The 18726-nt window shown below is 33.2% G+C and overlaps 4 protein-coding genes and 1 long non-coding RNA gene across 6 annotated transcripts; 4 read left to right on the forward strand and 1 right to left on the reverse strand.

Moving 5' to 3' along the window:
• The first annotated feature begins 2827 nt into the window (after window positions 1-2827).
• On the forward strand, window positions 2828-6934 carry LOC132058291 (putative RING-H2 finger protein ATL69). Of its 2 annotated transcripts, XM_059450841.1 has the most exons (3): window positions 2828-3293; window positions 3584-3772; window positions 6242-6933. In XM_059450841.1, exons 2-3 carry the CDS (start codon window positions 3697-3699, stop codon window positions 6658-6660), a joined length of 495 nt encoding a protein of 164 aa, XP_059306824.1. In that variant the 5' UTR covers window positions 2828-3293; window positions 3584-3696; the 3' UTR covers window positions 6661-6933. The 2 variants fall into 2 exon arrangements, with proteins under 2 accessions (XP_059306824.1, XP_059306823.1); XM_059450840.1 differs by lacking the exon at window positions 2828-3293 and having other exon boundaries at window positions 3335-3772; window positions 6242-6934.
• A 696-nt stretch (window positions 6935-7630) lies between these two features.
• LOC132057640 (uncharacterized) lies at window positions 7631-12238 on the forward strand. Its single transcript, XM_059450264.1, has 2 exons — window positions 7631-7958; window positions 12018-12238. Exons 1-2 carry the CDS (start codon window positions 7694-7696, stop codon window positions 12236-12238), a joined length of 486 nt encoding a protein of 161 aa, XP_059306247.1. The 5' UTR covers window positions 7631-7693.
• Window positions 12239-12410: 172 nt separating this feature from the next.
• Window positions 12411-13325, forward strand: LOC132056445 (uncharacterized). The gene is made up of 2 exons (XR_009414773.1): window positions 12411-12740; window positions 12826-13325. It is a non-coding gene; the product is annotated as an uncharacterized LOC132056445 (long non-coding RNA).
• A 961-nt stretch (window positions 13326-14286) lies between these two features.
• LOC132056444 (rust resistance kinase Lr10-like) lies at window positions 14287-16552 on the reverse strand. Its single transcript, XM_059448654.1, has 2 exons — window positions 15813-16552; window positions 14287-15612 (listed from the first exon to the last, which is right to left on the reverse strand). Exons 1-2 carry the CDS (start codon window positions 16546-16548, stop codon window positions 14456-14458), a joined length of 1893 nt encoding a protein of 630 aa, XP_059304637.1. The 5' UTR covers window positions 16549-16552; the 3' UTR covers window positions 14287-14455.
• A 1414-nt stretch (window positions 16553-17966) lies between these two features.
• On the forward strand, window positions 17967-18416 carry LOC132057641 (uncharacterized). The gene has a single exon (XM_059450265.1). The coding sequence runs from the start codon at window positions 17967-17969 to the stop codon at window positions 18414-18416; it is 450 nt and encodes a 149-aa protein (XP_059306248.1).
• Window positions 18417-18726: the final 310 nt, after the last annotated feature.

Here is an 18726-nt window from a genome sequence, read left to right on the forward strand (position 1 = left end):
CAATTTGATACTTTCAATAGACTTCTATCTGAAAGTTAAGGGAAAACATTTTTTAGTTTATATATTAGATTTTAAAAAATAAATAAACCAAACATTGGCTTTTCTAATTGCTACTTTACTTAAATATTTTTAGACTAAAATCTCCGATGATCCAAATTCGGCTTGTCATATGTTAAATTAATTTCATTTGTTTTTTGAATTAAACTTACTTATTTTTTACCAAAAAACATTATAATATTCAATTAATATCAAGAATATTTACTGCGAAAAAATATTGTTGTATGATGAAATCATTAAAGATAACTTATAAATAATTAAGACCCTTGATATTATAAGATATTTTTGTTGATGTTTTCTCAAATTGAACACAAGAAAAAATATTGAAATGTCCATAAAATTAAATTGTTCTCACTTTAAGCTTTCATTTTCCTTCCAAAAGATGGATGTTAAAAAATAACATCTATTTCTTTTTCTTAATTTAATAAATCATTTTATGAAATTCACATTGTAATAACGTTTTTATGTTGAATTTAGCTATTTTGTCTTTGATTATGCGGTATTTTGCAAAATATTTTAATATTAAAAGGTAAAAATTATTCTCCACTTTTTGCAATTGTTTAGTATTGCTACTGTTTGGTTTCTTTAACTACAGTGTTTTTATAACCATAATATTTTATAGTTCCTCTTTTAATATAGTAATTTATTAGATAAGTTTTACGTTGAAAGCGTGCGCACGTAAAATTTGCATAATTAACAAACATACTTCGGAGGATAATTTACAATTTCAATTCATTTTTAAGTATATTTAACAATGATAGTCTATTTGTATTTATTCTTTTGATTTTAAACCTAATCTTACCTTAAGTAAAATCTTTGTTAATTAATTATTTTTTCCAAAGATGTACGATACAAAATTACAGGAGAAAATAAAAAACTTTATCTATCACCGGACGAAGAAATTTTTAAATAGCAAATGATAATTGGTAATTAACATAAAAAATAATAAATAGTATTATAAAGATAATATTTTAATCCAATAATTAAGCTATATTATAGAATTTGATTGACATGATAATTATATTCTTTAAGTGTCTATAATAAATTCTTAAGGAAATATATAATTTTAAACAAATTTAATATATTTCTCATAAAAGACTCAAATATTTATAAGCATGTTTTGTAGGGACCATTAATCTTTTCCATGACATCATCATCTTTAGTGGCATAAAAAAAGCCCTTAAGATTCTCAAAATTTACCAAAATTTGTAAGAGTTTACAAAGTAATAAAAACTTTAATTAGGGGTAAAAAGCGACAAAAAATCCATGTGAGGACTACAAAAAATTGGTATTCTCCCTTATATATAGTAGTAATATTTAACCGCAAGAAGATTTCGGTCTAAAGGATTTTAGGCCTTTTATTAGTTTATATTTAGACTAATTAAAGGAAAGGGGCAAATGTACCCTTCAACTTTGTGATATAGAGCGGATTTATCCCCCTGTTAAAAAAGTGGTGTATATTTACCCTTACCGTTACACAAATGGTGCATATTTGCCCTTTTGAACGGATGGAGCTCATTTACTCAATTTAAAAATACTTTTCCTGATTTTTAATTTAATTAATGAAACAAAAATTATACCCCACCCATCTAGTTGGCCCTAAACGGACCCACCAAAATATAAGTACCTTCTCCCTCATTTTTTAAATTAAATAAAAGCTTATGAGTAACAGGAGAAACCCCATGTATTCCGATTAGTTTTCCAGCAAAGAAGAATGGTACTTATATTTTGGTGGGTCCGTTTAGGGCCAATTAGATGGGTGGGGTATAATTTTTGTTTACATTAATTAAAATTCAGGAAAAGTATTTTTAAATTAGGTAAATGAGCTCCATCCGCTGAAAAGGGCAAATATGCACCATTTTTGTAACGGTAAGGGTAAATATACCCCACTTTTTTAACGGGGTTAAATTCGCTCTATATCACAAAGTTGAGGGGTATATTTGTCTCTTTTCCCTTAATTAAATTATTATTTGTATAATAATATATATATGAATTATATATGTAATTAAGTATTTCGGTACGATATTCAATATTTATAGAAAAAAATATCAAATACCGCACCAAACACTAATTTGTTTAAAAATACATACTAAAACTGTATCAAGTACAGCAAGACCGAAATTGAAGAGCCGAAATTTTGGTTTCAATACGGTAATATGTTATTTACCAAAGTATGTATACATGACCTAATTCCCCCCGGGTCCAAGCCATTATCCATTAGTGAGGCTCCGTAATCAGACTCTCATTTGAGTGTACACTTTGTTCTTTCAATCCACGTTATCGCTACACGAGATGAACTTAGTTTAATGAATTGAAGTCGTCCTTAATAACAAAAGGAATTCCAGTTATCGCGCAATATGTATGTATGATGAAATGCTCACTCTTGGTTGGCTTTTGTTTTCCGGTGAAAGAAAACAAGTGGATCGTATCCAATCCTGAGAACTCTATAATGAGCCCGGTTCAGAGTAATAGTGAGTGCGGGTAAGGCACAAATAAGCTACAAAGATAGGTAAACAATGATTCAAGAAGCTCAAAATGAGTAAATACTAAACTCGTGTATATTGCCTCCTTGAGAAAAAAAAGTAAGGGTTATAAGAGTGTGAGCAAGATGATGTCTTCCTTCTACCTTAAGCTGTCTCTATATAAGCCAAGTTTAGACTTTTGAAACCCTAAAGTACGGGTGATGTGACCTCTCTACTACCCCAACGTGTAACACTTTGATCGAGGTCTGTGGACGTGACTTGAGTTAGTAAGAGTGGGAAACGGTTGGATGGATTCCCCAGACTTATCGAGCATCCGGTCTCATAAGCTAACCCCAGGTGCACCTTTCACCCAATACAACTTTTATTTTGCATAATATCTGGTTGAAAATCATACTCAATGTTATTGAGTAAATTAGACAGAAATATCAATAATTTTCTCTCTCTCATGGTTTTTGGAGGACAGGCTAATAGTGCAATCATCCTCATTTTACATGCCAAATGGTCATATTGCAACTTGCAAGTCTCACTTTCTGGTTTGTGAATTAAATTTTCTGTTTGAGAAATCCACTTTAGTCAAAGTTCTTTACACTTATTCATAATAACCAAATTGATACAAATATACACCAAAGACATACTAGCTAGTAGGAACTCATTCTCGTTCAGCCTTACTGTAAACCATACTAGAAGAAAAACGATCCATGAATTATTTGAATAGAAAAAGGAAAATCACAGGAGCGACAAGCAACTGAATTAGTAAGTCTCATAACTTTGAGAAAGTTCCAAGTAATTTGAAGTAGTATTACTATTCTTATTTCTGACCAGAAAATAAAAATCAACTCTTGTTCCGTTGACATACGATATTGACACTCTTTATCCTAACAATTAACAATGATGGTTATTTACTCTTACAATGTTTTAAAAATAGACTTCTTTAACATATACTACTACCATTTTACAAGCAAATACTCTGTTTTATCCCATGGAATTTCCAAAAACCATTGCTCTGTTTCTTTTCTTTTATAATTATTTCATAGGAACTATAGCTGTTCCAGTACAGCGGCCTTTTGTTGAACAGGTGGATCTTAGTGCTGATATTCGGCTCACAAGGGTTAATTCAAATTGTGGGTGGTGCGAGTCAAGGGGTGGACGATGTGTTATGATGGACACCAATTTTGGTGAAGAAATGTTCTTTTGTGACTATTTGCCTGCACCGCCTCGCGATGATAAATCCGGTAATATCCCCGAACATCAAACCTTTGAAGTTTCTTCTCTTTCTTTGCTAGATTTTCTATTATGCTTTCCTTACTTCTCCAAGAAATTGGTGTTAGATTCTATACATATTGTTATCATTTAATAGAATCTTGAATCATGAGTTTTTAGTAAACAATCTCTATCCCCCTTATATGTGTCGCTTCCTTAATCGAAAAAGCAAGAGCAGAGCTAGAGCGTCCGCTATGCGTTTTGATGAACTAATGAATAGCTTTTGCTTAGATATAGTATTTGTATCACAAAATTCATTAGTATGTATAAATATATAATCGCATTTGCTTAGATATAGTATTTGTATCAAAAAATTCATTAGTATGTTATATGTATAAATATGTAATTGCAAACTGAGTATCTAAGATGATCTATGGGTTCGTGGCAATTTCAGAATTCATAAATTTTACATTCTGGCTCTGCCTCTGCAGAAAATAGGAGAGCATCCCAGTCTTTACTGGGGATTATTACTCATTTTGTACTTGCTGTTTTATTTCCCAAATAATTTCTTCAATTAAGAAAACGAAAGACATAAATAAGATTCTCTTAGCTCATTCGGAAGGATCTCATACTTTAATTATCCATGACTGTTTTTATCTCTAGCATGACCACTTAATGATATCCGGCGGAAAGTAGGGAAATGGCATTCCTTCTCCCAAAGTTGAGGGGTCATTTTGCAGGGAGGAGTCTTATAGATTATGTCTAAATTACCTTATGTTTAATTGAGTCTTTCACAAACAAAGTCAAACATTTGTTGGTAGCAAGATCGACATACCTTCTAGTTGTAACATTAAGTACATGTAAACTACCTCATAGTCATCTATTTACCGACTTGCACTCAATAGTCAATTAATTCGTTTTTCCACTTTCTATGGTAGATTTGTTAGTTTTATCGATATTTTAACGTGATAAAAATTAATTTGTTAATTTTAATATTATATTGGTGTAGTAAATTTGAGTTTCTTTTATGTAATAAAACTAATTTTGTGACTTTACTATTTAAGTAAATAAAATTTAGCTACCATACTTGAAAGTAAGGCTTTTCTATCCTATGAAATTCCTCTTCTTCTTTCTACTAATTTTTTCCTTTGTATAGGTAGCATTTTTTATACAAAAATCATACAACTGAAATTTGAGGCTTTTCCCGCTTTTTTGTTGAGAAGAGAAAGTGTCTCTCTTCTCTCTTTCATGAATCCTGACAAAAAAAAGGTTTCAAATAATTTTCCCACAGGACAAAGTTTAATGTTTCGTCTCATTAAAAAGGGTTTTATTTGATCTCTCAGTACTACTAATTTCTGTTAATTCCAATCTTCTCTGAGCTTGCAATGCGTAGTTCTTTTCACTTGTTTAAGTCAATAGGGTCTCTTGGAGACTCTGTTCATTGCATGAGGTTCATAGTCGAAGAGAAGATGCAAGAAATGATAATTTGGATCAACTTGATGTGTAGCACCTGGCTCCATCATTTGAATATTATAAGCCATCTTCACTATTTTAGTGGCTTTTGTTTTGGTGGTTTTTTTTTTTTTTTTTTTTTTTTTTTATCTCTATGTTTCCTTGCTCTTCATCTCTAAGCATATACTCCTTCCGTCCCAATTGTTGTGACATCATTTGATTGGACATGAAGTTTTGAAACTTGTGGTTTTAGACAAACACTTTAATATATTTACGTAGTTATAAATCATCTCATTAAATGCAAAATTAAAATATTTCATAAAAAAATGATCATCTGTTTAAATAAAACTAAGAAGAAAAGTATATCAAATAAATTTTAACCAAAGGAGAGTATATAACTACCCTTTGCACTAAATGTTCTGAAAAAGTTTGACTTAGAAATTGGAGCATTATATAATATGGGTTTGGGTGAGTCGACAGTCGTACATACGCAAGCAGAGATCCATTCTTCTTCGTTATGTATAAGGACATACGTGGAATGCTAACCTACATTTCTCTTTCTTGCTTAATTTTAACAGGAAAGTGACAAAGAAAAGGGTTGAACAAGAAAAAGAGGAATAATAAATTAAAGAAAAGAAGAGTAAATTCAAAACAAAGCCCCCATATTCAATTTTTTTTTTTTTTTTAAATGGAACAGGTCTAGTTCGCGCATCACTATTCAACTTGCTATTTCTAAATAGCTTATGTATAAGAGCCCGTTTGGATGAGCTTACGACTTTTAACTTATTTTTGTTACTTTGGCTTAAAAACAAGTGCTTAAAAGCACTTTTTTATTTTACTCAAACACTGTAAAAATGCTTTAAAACAATTTTGGCTTAAACGCACCTAAAATAAGCCAATCCAAACAGGCTCTAAATAACTTTGGTTGTCAAAACTTAGGCAGATAGAAATAGATAAAAAACTAATCATCAATTATTTACTTTTCTTCTGCTCTTGTATTTTAGGTTAGACCAACTTATTAATTGAATTTGACTTAGAATATTTTGCAGAGTTTCCGAAAGGCGCAAAGTATGCCATAGCTGTGGGAGCTGGGGTACCGATAATGTTACTCCTGATCGTGCTTCTATGTTGGATAACATCTAGCAGGAGGAGAGCCCAACCAGTACTAGAACTAAGCGCTACTGTGGCACCACAACCCATTGCATTGGTGGGCCTAGATGGACCCACGATAGAATCCTATCCCAAAACTACATTGGGAGAGAGCCGACGTTTGCCCAAGCCCGATGATAAAATTTGCCCAATATGTTTGGCTGAGTATCAGCCCAACGAGACCTTAAGGACCATTCCTGAATGCCAACACTCTTTCCATACAGATTGCATAGATGAATGGCTTCCATTAAATGCTTCTTGTCCAGTTTGCCGCAAATCCCCCGGGCCCAATCCATTATCCCTTAGTGAAGCTCCTTAATCAAGTCTCATTTGAGTGTTATACTTCATCTTGTAATTTACTGAATGACTACACGAAATGAACCTTAGTTTAGTGAATTGAAGTTGGTCTTGTATAATGGGGACTCTCGGTTATTGGGCACTATATATGTACAATGAGGTGCTCCCTGCCGGTTGTTAGAGAATATCTGGTTGAAAGTCATACTCAATGTTCTAGTGAAAACTAGACTGAAATATCCATAATTTTCTCTCTTGTGGTTTTGGAGTACAAACTAGTAGTGCAATCAACCTCATTTTACATGCCAAATGGTCAAATTGGAACTTGCAAGTCTCTCTCTCTCTCTCTTTTTTTTTTTAAAAAAAAGAGGGTTGGGGATTACAAGGCCGGAAATCAAACCATCACCAACAAGGTGAAAGTTCAGGTAGACAACCAACCGAGCCACTAAGATTCCTTGAACTTGCAAGTCTCGCTTTCTGTTTTGTGAAGTAAATTTGCGGTTCGAGAAATCAACTTTATTCAAAGTTCCCTACAATCCATAGCAACCAAATTGATACAGATAAATACTAAGGCTTACTAGCTAGTAGGAACTCATTCTCTTTCAGCCTTACTGTAAACCATACTAGGAGAAAAATGATCCAGGAATTATTTCAATAGAAAAATAAATCATAGGAGTGACAGGCACGTAATTAATAGCTCTCTCATAACGTTGAGAAAGTTCCAAGTATATTGTTTTAACAGTAAATTACTACTCTTATTTCTGACTAAAAACGATTCATGATTAATTATTTGAATAGAAAAATAATCATAGGAGCAACAAGTAACGCTTTTAAGAACAATCACATATCCTTGAGAAAATTCCAAGTATATGTTGTAATAATAAATTACTACTCTTATTTCTGACCCAAAAAAAAAAGCAACTCTTGTTCCGCTGACATATATACGATATTGACATCCTTTATCATGACAATTAACAATGTCGGCTATTTACTCTTAGTCATGCATTTAAAACAAGACTTCTTTAACATATACTACTACCATTTTACAAGCCAAGACAATGTTTTATACCATGGAATTGCAAAAAATCATTTGTCTGTTTCTTTTCTTGTATAATTACTTGATAGGAACTATAGCTGTTCCAGTAGAGCGGCATTTCACCGAACAGGTGGATCTTAGTACTGATATTAGGCTCGCAAGGGTTAATCCAGTTTGTGAATGGTGCGAGTCAAGTGGTGGACGATGTGTTATGATGAACACCAATTCTGGTGGAGAAATCATTTGTGACTATTTCCGTACCCCAAACAACCGTGAACGGAAACGCGGTAATATCCCAAACATCAATTAATCCTTTTCTTTACTTTTGAAGTTTCCTCTATTTCTTTGCGAGATTTTTCTAGAGATTATGCTTTCCTCACTTCTCGTACCAATACCTAAAGAACCTTTAAACACGCCACTTTATTCAGATTTCTCTTAAGCTATAGTTGGTCCTAATTCCTCTCCGTATTTGACGTTTTACTAATTGGTATCATATCAAACAATAACTGATCCTAACTATCCTTATACTTAGTTTTTGTATAATCTCAAATGACGTTTGGCGCATGAGAGTATAAAATGATAGTCAATCGCATTAATATGATGTGTGAAAAAATAAATTAAAATATCATTTTCTTTTATATTTAGCCATTACGGTGGTTATTTCCTTATCTCCTTCCATATATCTTCTCTATTCCTCCATTAAAATACAACTATTGATTTTTTATTCTTTTAGTATTTTTCTTTTGATGGGGTAACAATCATAGAAAAATCAAGTATGAAAGGATAGTTTTGGACCAGTTACTGATTGATGGGTAACTATTATAATTAAAAAGAAAAAAAAAACAAGTACATAGAGGTAATTAGGATCAAGTATAGTTTAAAGGGATCTGAATAAAGCACACCAAAATTTAACAGGGTCTTTAAATATTCTGTCATTTTAATATAAGTCATCACTAGTCTCCTTATATATGTGTCGCTTTCCTAATTAGAAAATAGGACAATGCCCCTTCTCCCAAAGTTACAGGGTCATTTTGCCCGGAGCGGTTATAGACTATCTAAATTAGCTTGTGTTATATTGGAGTCTTTCACGAGTAAAGTTAAAGGTTTGTTGATAGCAAGATCGACATACCTTTTAGTTGTAATATTAAGCTCGCCTGAACTATCTATAGTCATCTATTTACTGACTTGCACTCAATAGTCAACTAATTAATTCATTTTTTCACTTTCTATTGTAGGCTTGTTAGTTTTGTCATTATTTTAACGAGATAAAAAATAGTTTCGTGATTTTATTATTACTCCCTCCCCCCAATTTAAGCGTCTTAGTTTGAATAAACACGGAGTTTAAGAAATGAAGAGAGACTTTTGAATCTTGTGGTCATAAATTAAAGATGTGTATAATGTACTAAACTTTCCTATGAATATTGTGGTTATAAACTTATCATGTAGAATGTTTGAATTATCAACTTACTAAAAATAGAAAGAAACACTTTTTTTCCGGACAAACCAAAAAGAAAAGTAAGACACTTAAATTGAAAAGGAGGGAGTATAATAGTAAATTTGAGTTTCTTTTAATGCCATAAATTTTTTTTTATGACTTTACTATTTAAGTAAATAAAATTCTGCGACCATACTTGAAATTAATTAGGTTTTTCTTTCCTATGAACTTGCTCTTCTTCTTTCTACTAGTAACTTTTCTTTTTATTTGTACAGGAGGCATTTTTTTATACGAAAATTGGATAACTGAAATTTGAGGCTTTCCCCTTTTTATTGTTGAGAGAGGAAGTGCCTCACTTCTCTCTTTCATGAACACTGAACCTCGAACTCTAAATTTTGAACCCTGGCCAAACAAAGGTTTCAAATGATTATCCCATAGGACAAAATTTAATGATTCGTCTCATTAAAAAAGGGATTTAGGCTTAATTAAAGGTCTGTATTTGAAAATTTTAATGTTTCGTCTCATTAAAAAAGGGATTTAGGCTTAATTAAAGGTCTGTATTTGAAATGTCTCAGTAGTCAATATTAGTGTTTTAAACAGCGTTTTCAGGGCTAGCCCGGGGCAAGGCGTACCAAAAACGCCATGAGGCGTACAAGTAGGGCGTAAGACTCGTGAGGTGTAAGCCCAAACCTTTCAAGTGTTCGTGTAGGCGTAAGCCCCAACCTTTTAGGCGTTTATTTAATTTGGGGCGTAAGCCCCAAGAACTTTTCCAAATTTGAGCTAAAATTGTTTAATATTTTTTTTTAAAAAGTTATATATTCAAAAGTTAACTCATAGTAAATTCTCAAACTAAAAATCTCAAAATGTCAAAAGTTTTTTCTAATTGTTTATCCTAATTTCATAATTCTTTTCTCCTTATTGTTTACAGAGTAACAGATACACTTTATACATTTGTATGCAAAGTGCAAACTACAAAGCAAAGAGTTTTGTACTCCAATTCTTATAGCATGTTTGGCCAAGCTTATATCCTCCCAAAAGTATTTATTTTTTCCAATAACTGCTTATTTAAAAAAACATGAGGTGTTTGGTCAAGCTTTTGGAGAAAAATAAGTACTTTTGGGGAGTAGCAAAAGCAGTTTTTTAGAAGCTAAAAAAAATAGCTTTTCCCCAAAAGCAGAAGCAATTTTTATTTTTTGTGTTGGCAATAATACCCTTAGTAAAAGAAGTTATATATATATCACAATAACCCTACTTATTTTTCCCCCAAAAGTACTTATTTTTAAAAAAATGCTTATTTTAAAAAAAGTGAGGTGTTTGGCCAAGCTTTTGAGAGAAAATAAGTGCTTTTGGGGAGTAGCAGATGAAAAGTACTTTTGAGAAAAATATACATAGAAGCACTTTTTAAAATCTTGGTAAAACACTAATTGCTACTCAAAAGTACTTTTTAAATCAATTGGCCAAACATAAACTGCTTTTAGCCGAAAGTACTTTTTTGAAAAATACTTTTGAAAAAAGTACTTTTTAAAATAAGCTGTTTTTAGAAGCTTGAGCAAACAGGCAATTAAACCTAATAATAACATGTGATTTTTGGGGTGATTCTTTTTCCATATATTTGTGGACTGACGTTTGATATATTTAATTACGTTGAATGAATTAAGTAAATTTTATTTTATTTTCATATTACTTAAATAAAAATGAAAGTTTAATCACAGTCTTTCATAATAAATATTTAACGTATTTATCAACTTAATAATACTATTATTATTAAGTAAATCTATTCATGTCCTTATTCGTAATTTGACATTTAAAAGTACTTTCTGAAAATTTTGGTCAAACACAAATTACCGTACAAAAGTGCTTTTTAGATTGATTGGGCCAAACACAAACTGCTTCTCACCAAAAGTACTTTTTTGAAAAGCACTTCTGAACAAAATACTTTTCAAAATAAGCAAATTTTAGAAGTTTGGCAAACAGGCTATTACTATGCTTCCATTCTTGCATTTTCCTTCTTTATGCTATATTTTCTTCAAGATTCTTTTAGCATTGTTCAACTTATCCTTTTTTAAGATAGTTTTCAGTTTTAGAATTTCTTTCGTATCCCTCTAGTTTAGATAATATTTTGAAGACTCTATTCTAGCTATTTGTATTTTAATGAGTATTAATTGGTTATCTAGTTTTAGTTTTTGAAACAATAACTTTATATTCTTGTCATTTTATCTTTGAATTATTAGAATATAGTATCACTTTTACGACTCTAATTATGTTTTATCATAGTCATGTTATTTGTGTGGCTATAAACACTCATTAAAAAGAAAATTAAATTTTTAAGATTACATTATTTCATAATAAATGTAACAATCTTTTTAAAACGGATTAAAAAGAAAAAAATAATACGTAAATTGGGATACTAGGAGGATATAATTCTTTCCCTTGCATTATATGTTCTGTCAAAGTTTGACTTAGGAATTGGAGCATTATATAATATGGGTTTGAGTGAGTCAGCAGTCGCACATACGCAATCACGGAGCCGTTCTTCTGCGTTATAAGGACATGCGTGGAATGTGATTTATGTTTCTTTTTAACAGGGAAAGTGACAAAGAAATAGGTTGAACAAGAAAAAAGAACAATAAAGAAAAGAAGAGTGAATTCAAAGCAAAGCCCCCATTATTCATACCCTTTAAAAAAAAAAAAAAAAAACCTATGGAATGAGGCTAGTTCGTGCGTCTCTTAATATTCAAATAAATACCTGCTACTTCTAACTAGCATATATGTATTGAATAACTTTGTGTGCCAAAACTTAGATAGATAGAAATAAATAAAAAAATTAATCATCTCTTATTTACTTTTCTTCTGCTCTTGTACTTTAGGTTAGACCAATTTATTAACTGAATTTGACTTGAATATTTTGCAGGGTTACCTAAAGGCACGCAAAGACGCCATAAATGTGGGAGCTGGGGCACCGGCAATGTTATTCCTGGTTGGGCTCTATTTTGTGTATGTAGAAGGATAACGTCTTGCAGGAGGAGAGCCCAACCAGTACTAGAACTAGGAGCCACCGTGGCACCACAGCCCATTGCATTAGTGGGTCTAGATGGGCCCACGATAGAATCCTATCCCAAAACTATATTGTAAAACTTACACAAATAACTATTTTTTAATAGCTTCTAACTAGTTATAGCTATAAGTTGAAGATTTACAATTCATAGGCTTTGGTCGTATTTCGATTGTATCTCGCATTTTTGAAATACGGTGAAATACGACAAATAAATACAAAACACGTTAGAGTAAATTTAGGCTCTATTTTTGGAACATATTTTTAAAAAAAATTATGAGAGAAAAAATAGGCTATATTTTTTTAACATAATATTCTTTTCCTTTTTAAATAGTAAGTCAAATTAAATCAACCATATTTCACACAAATCACTGAAGAGTAAAATCATGCCCTATTTATGGAACAGTTTTTAAAAAATAAATAAATTATGGGATTCAATTTAAACCTTCCCATAAATCACGCATAACGGTTGTTTTTCCATAAAAGCTTACGAATCTCTCTCAACTTTTATCACTGAAAAATATACATTGAAATATAATGAAATATGGTTAATTGTTTAAGAAATATAGAGTTATAGTATGCGTCTATACAATGGAATACAATGAAATATATTAGAAACTGTTTCATAAATTAGAAATACAAAATGCAGAAATACATTGAAATACAGCGAAATACAAAAGTCGTGAAAACAAAGTGTAGTAAAAATCGGCTCTATATTTGGAACATTCACTATATTTATACCAAAAAAAAGATAAAAACATTGAAATGCAGCGAAATAATATACTGAAAATTAAATATATTGTTTGTTAATACACAGAAATACACTGAAACATTTTATCAAATACTTGGTGGGCATGAAGCTCCACAACTCTCATCAATGGTGTTCTCATGGGAAAGAAGCGAGTTGTCTCAGATTGCTACAAAAATGACGTTATCCGGAGATAAAGACTTTCAATTGGACTAGTTAGAGGCGTGGGATGACTTGAGTGGATGTAAATTCTGATAGCTCATATCTACTATGTCCATCAACTGTTTTGAACTCAAATTTACCTCAAACTTTTCCCAACAATCTCTAGATCTTTCTATCTTTGATAGAAGTCCAGAGAACTAGAACAATAAAAAGAGGAAGGCCTTGACACTTTTCTGCAATTATGTATCCAATTTCAATTAGTTCTTCCAAAGGACAACTTTCTTTTGGGAATATCTTCAACTGGAGCAATTCCCAACATTCTTCTTTTGAGAGGAATCGAAGGAGATGAACGCCATCGCGATTAACTTGTGAAGCCACGTCTTGGAGTCTGCTTGTGAAGAGAATTCTACTTCCATAATCTCTGTGTGCGCCAACAGAGAGAGAAAGAGGGGTGAGGGAGAAAATAAATTTGGTAGGTGAGAGAAAATCAATTTAAAAGACTAGGAGATGGAACGGAGAGAAAAAGAGGGGTAAGAGAGAAAATAGATTTGATAGGTGAGAGAAAAATATTTGGAAATAAAAAGATTGCGGGGAAGTGGGAGAGAGGTACTTATTTTTAGGGAAATATACTGCAGTTACAAAAACAAGTTATAGATGGTAATTTGATAAATAATTAAGCTACCAAATATAATTAAAAAAAAAAAGATAATTATTACTAATACATAAGTCTCAGAGGTAGTTATGGGCTGTAAAATTCCTTGGGAGAGAGCCGACGTTTGCCCAAGCCCGATGATAATATCTGCCCAATATGCTTGGCCGAGTATCAGCCCAAAGAGACCTTAAGGACCATTCCTGAATGCCAACACTGTTTCCATGCGGACTGCATAGATGAATGGCTTCCATTAAACGCTTCTTGTCCAGTTTGCCGCAATTCCGCCGGGCCCAATCCATTATCCCTTAATGAAGCGCCTTAATCAAGTCTCATTTGAGTGTTATACTTCATCTTGTAATTTACTGAAGGACTACAAGAAATGCACCTTAGTTTAGTGAATTGAAGTTGGTCTTGTATAATGGGGACTCCCAGTTATTGGGCACTATGTATGTATGAGGTGCTCACTCCTGGTTGTTGGCTTTTATCCATATGTAATCATCCTCATTTTACATGCCAAATGGTCATATTGCAACTTGCAAGTCTCACCTGCTGTTTTGTGAGGTAAATTTGCTGTTTGAGAAATCAACTTTATTCAAAGTTCTATCAAGTACAGGTTACAACAACCAAATTGATACAAATATATACCAAGGGCATACTAGCTAGTAGTGTTAATTATCTTTAATCTTCAGTCTAATACTGTTCTTTGTGGTAAAAACTATTATGCATCATATCTTCTCAATTCGAACTTGCACCAGTTTCAAAACTGCTTCCAAGATCACTGCTAAATTGCCTTCCCTCTGCAGTAGTCCTCATGTTTGGCGAATTCATTGAACCGAATGGATTAGGGGGCATGATGGGAATGTCTTCTCCTTCTAGCATTTGAATCACAACTTTCATTGATGGCCTACCAGCTGGATACCATTGAATGCACCAAAGTCCTACAATTGCTAGTTTCTTGATTATGCTGCTCTCATCTTCATTCTCAATTTGGATTGTTATTTCTTCTCCTTTCTCCAGTTGTTTGTACATCCACTCCGGGTAGTAAATCTGACTGCTACTGTTCTCCTCATTTGCAGCATCATCAAATTTGTTCCTTCCACCAATCATATCAAGCAACAACATACCGAAACTATAAATATCTGCTTTATATGAAACATTTCCATAGCTCCTGGAGAAAACTTCAGGGGCAATATAGCCAATGGTGCCTCGAGCAGCAGTCATTGACACAGCACTTTGGTCCTTGGAGCACAACTTTGCCAGCCCAAAATCCGCAACTTTTGGATTGAAATCTTGGTCTAGCAAGATATTATGTGGTTTGATATCAAAGTGAACAATTCGTTGATTGCACCCTTGATGCAGATACTCGATTCCCTTCGCGATTCCTACAGCTATTTGTTGCATCTTCTCCCAACCTAGTGATGACCCTCTTCCATTCCCTGATGATATGATCTTTTGAAGTGTGTCGTTTGATAGATATTCATATACAAGAGCTCGTCTGTAACCATCAGCACAATATCCAACTAAACGCACAACGTTTACATGGTGAATTCTACCTATGCTGCTCACTTCATTGATGAAGTCTTCCCCATCACCCTTCAAATTGTTAAGGACCTTAACCGCAACAAGAATTTCATTTGATAGCTTCCCTTTATATACTTTCCCATAGCCTCCTTGACCTAGTTTATACTTGAATTGCTGTGTGATTTTCTTAATATCTGCATAACTGTATCTTGTAGGTCTCAGAGCTTTATACTCCTCCAAAAACCTCTCAATCCTTTTCTGATCCTCTTTCTTTAGTTTCAATTTTACAATCTTGTAGACTGCTAGAATGATCAACACAAAGGCAAACACGCTACCTAGTACAATTGCAACAACAATTCTCTTTGATGGCCCTGTAAAATGAGGATGATAACATTATTAGCTTGCAGTAATTGCTATTTAGAAAAAAAAAATGCTAACAATCTTGATCTCTTAAGCCAATGTTTATCACTTCTATGTTAAGTTGCTGATTCTTATTCAGAGAATAGTTTGAAAGGTAAAAGGATGTACCAATTTAGAGACTGAAAAGGGAAAATCAATTCTAAAGATGTACCTTTGCTAGGATCTTTTGGAATGTCAACACATTCGGTTTCACTACCTGAACCATTAGATTTCAACTTGCAGTACTTCCCATCATCTTCACAATTCCCACAAAATGGTTCAGACCAATGCAGATAAATCTGTGTTTGACTATATTGTGATGGCCCAAAAAGTACCTCGTTTGGAACATCTGAAATGTTGTACATCTTTGTACAAGAAGACGGAAACTGAGAGATACTATAGTAAGAGCGAAAAGCAAGGACGTCATAATGAGGTCCACTAAGGCAATTGATCCGACCAGACGATGAGTACGTTTTGTTTGAGGAACAATTGAATAAAGTGACACCACTATATGCGTTCGGATCAAAGGTAAACAGCGAAGCAGACGAGTTTATGCTTGAAATCTGCCTGGGAAGACACGAAGCATTGAGGTCTGATAATTTTATTTTCTGTGACTTGTAATCAATTTCCTGAACAGAAACATTAGTTGATATCGGAATGTCAATGTTGTTGATAGATGCCTGTACTGGAAATTGGAGCTTGAATTGAGTAACATTGTCTGAAGTACAAGATAGTTCGAAACCAGGGTAGCCGCAGTGAGTTGGCTGACGATTTTTCAGATAAAAAGGGAATCGAATAACCGGACCAAAATCGCCACATCTTGTTGGCGAGCATTGATCTTGGTTTATTACTAGTTGTCCTACAGCTACTCTCAAGAAAATTAGATGAAGAAACAATTGAATAAGCATATGAACCATTAGATGAAGAAACAATTGAATAAGCATATGAACCATTCTCCTCTTGGAAAGAGAAACAACAGTCTCTAACAATGGTTGCTGAGTTGCAAATTGCTTAGTTGCCAATTAAAAATCATTCAAAAGAGTGGTCCCTTTGCAATGAAAACTAATTGTGCTTAAAGGTCAACACGCTAGTTGTAGGATTTTTCAGTAACTTTGACTTTCAAACATGGCGACTAAAATAGCACTTCCCCTAATTTATCTTGAAAATGTCATAATTCCACTCTATCATATTGAAAGTGGCGTGGCCCGTGGGCTGATTGGGCAAAGTTTTCCAATTAATAACAAAAAATTGCGCAGATTGCCCTTCTTTTGGGGTTGTCTTTAAATATTACTCCTTATATTTGTGGTCTTTAAGTTTTATCCTTCGCTTGAAAAATGATCTTATACTTGAAGTTCTGGATTCGAACCTCCACTCATGCATAAACTAAAAAAAATCGCAAGGTAAGGCTTGGGTCTTGTGTATGCCGGTTCCGGCATACACTTGTTAAGGAATAACCAAAGTTATGCCGAATCCGGCATACTTATGCCTTATGGGCAAACTTTTAGTTAAATCTTAACTAAAAGTCTGCCCATGTTGGAATTACAGAAGGTTAAAAGGGAGTGTAACGGCCATAGTAAAGGAGGGGTTTTAAAAGTGAGAAGATGAGATGGTGTAATGGCCATATGCTGCTTTGGAACACACACAGTGACAAAGAAAAGCTGATGGAACACGTGAAAAAAAAAGCATAAAAGAACATGTCTACACAATGTGGTACTATGTGGAAAGTAAAAGCGTGAAAGCATAAAAGCACGTGACTTGCATAATGTGGCATTATGGGCTGATGTAAATATTTTATTTTTGTACCAATAGAATATTTTATTTTAGTACCGAGAGAATAGTGATGGGCACATGACTTGTACAATAGCCGCTTTGTGTAAATATACACAGCAGATTTCCTTACACTGATAAATAGCGGTAGTGTAAATAGAAAAGGACAGGCTTCGGTCCAATCTCTTTATTTATTTTTTCAAGATGGTATCAGGGCATTCAATCTGAATCCCTCTGTTGTTTTATTCCAATTTTTGTTTCCTTCTTGTTTACATTCAATCTGAATCCCTCTGTTGCTTTATTCCAATTTTTGTTTCCTTCTTGTTTTATCTGATTCATCTCTGTTACAATGACAGAAAATGCTGATGCTGCTGTTGGGACCCAAGTTTCCAATTTAGGCGCAGCAAAGATACGTAATGAACTCATTGATTCCTCTCATCCATTCTTTATTTCACCATCTGATTCTCCTGGCACACTGTTAACCAATACAGTGTTTGATGGCAGGAGTTTTGGTGGATGGAAAAGAGGAATGTGGATAGCCTTAACAGCAAAAAAATAAATGCGTTTTGTTGATGGATCTACCCGAGAACCAAGTGCAGGAACTGATCTGCACAGAGCTTGGTCTAGGGCCAACAACATGGTCATTTCTTGGTTATTAAACTCTTTATCTAGGGAAATTTCAGAAAGTGTCTTATACTATTCTACTTCTAAAGATATTTGGGCAGAATTGGAGGCAAGATTTGGCCAAAGCTCAGGTGCTAGGCTTTTTCAACTCCAAAAGGAGCTTAGTGACCTTACTCAAGGTGCATCTGATATTGCAACCTATTTTACCAAGATGAAACGACTCTGGGATGAGTTGGATACCTTGGATTCTTTTTCACCATGTCTTTGTGAATGTTCATGTGGAGCAAAAGAAAAAAATATCAAGTTTAAGCAAGATGAAAGATTACTTAAATTTCTAATGGGTTTAAATGATACTTCTTTTGTGGTGCAAGAGGAAACATTCTAATGATTTCACCTCTACCTACTGTGTCAAATGCTTATGCACTTTTAATTCAAGAAGAAAAACAAAGAGAAGTCCAGAACACACCAAAATATCCAGGGGAATCCTCCTCTTTTGTTGCTACAAATTCAAGTAATGAACAGAGGACTTTTTCTACTGATTTTAGGGGACAAAGGATTGGTTATGATAACAAAAAATCTTCTCTCATTTGCAAATATTGCAAGAAAACTGGACACTTGATTGATAAATGCTATAAGCTACATGGTTTCCCTCCTAATTTCAAGTTTACTAAGCAAAAGAATTTTCAAAACAGTGC

The sequence above is a fragment of the Lycium ferocissimum genome, chromosome 5, assembly GCF_029784015.1.
Source record: "Lycium ferocissimum isolate CSIRO_LF1 chromosome 5, AGI_CSIRO_Lferr_CH_V1, whole genome shotgun sequence".
NCBI lineage: Eukaryota > Viridiplantae > Streptophyta > Magnoliopsida > Solanales > Solanaceae > Lycium > Lycium ferocissimum.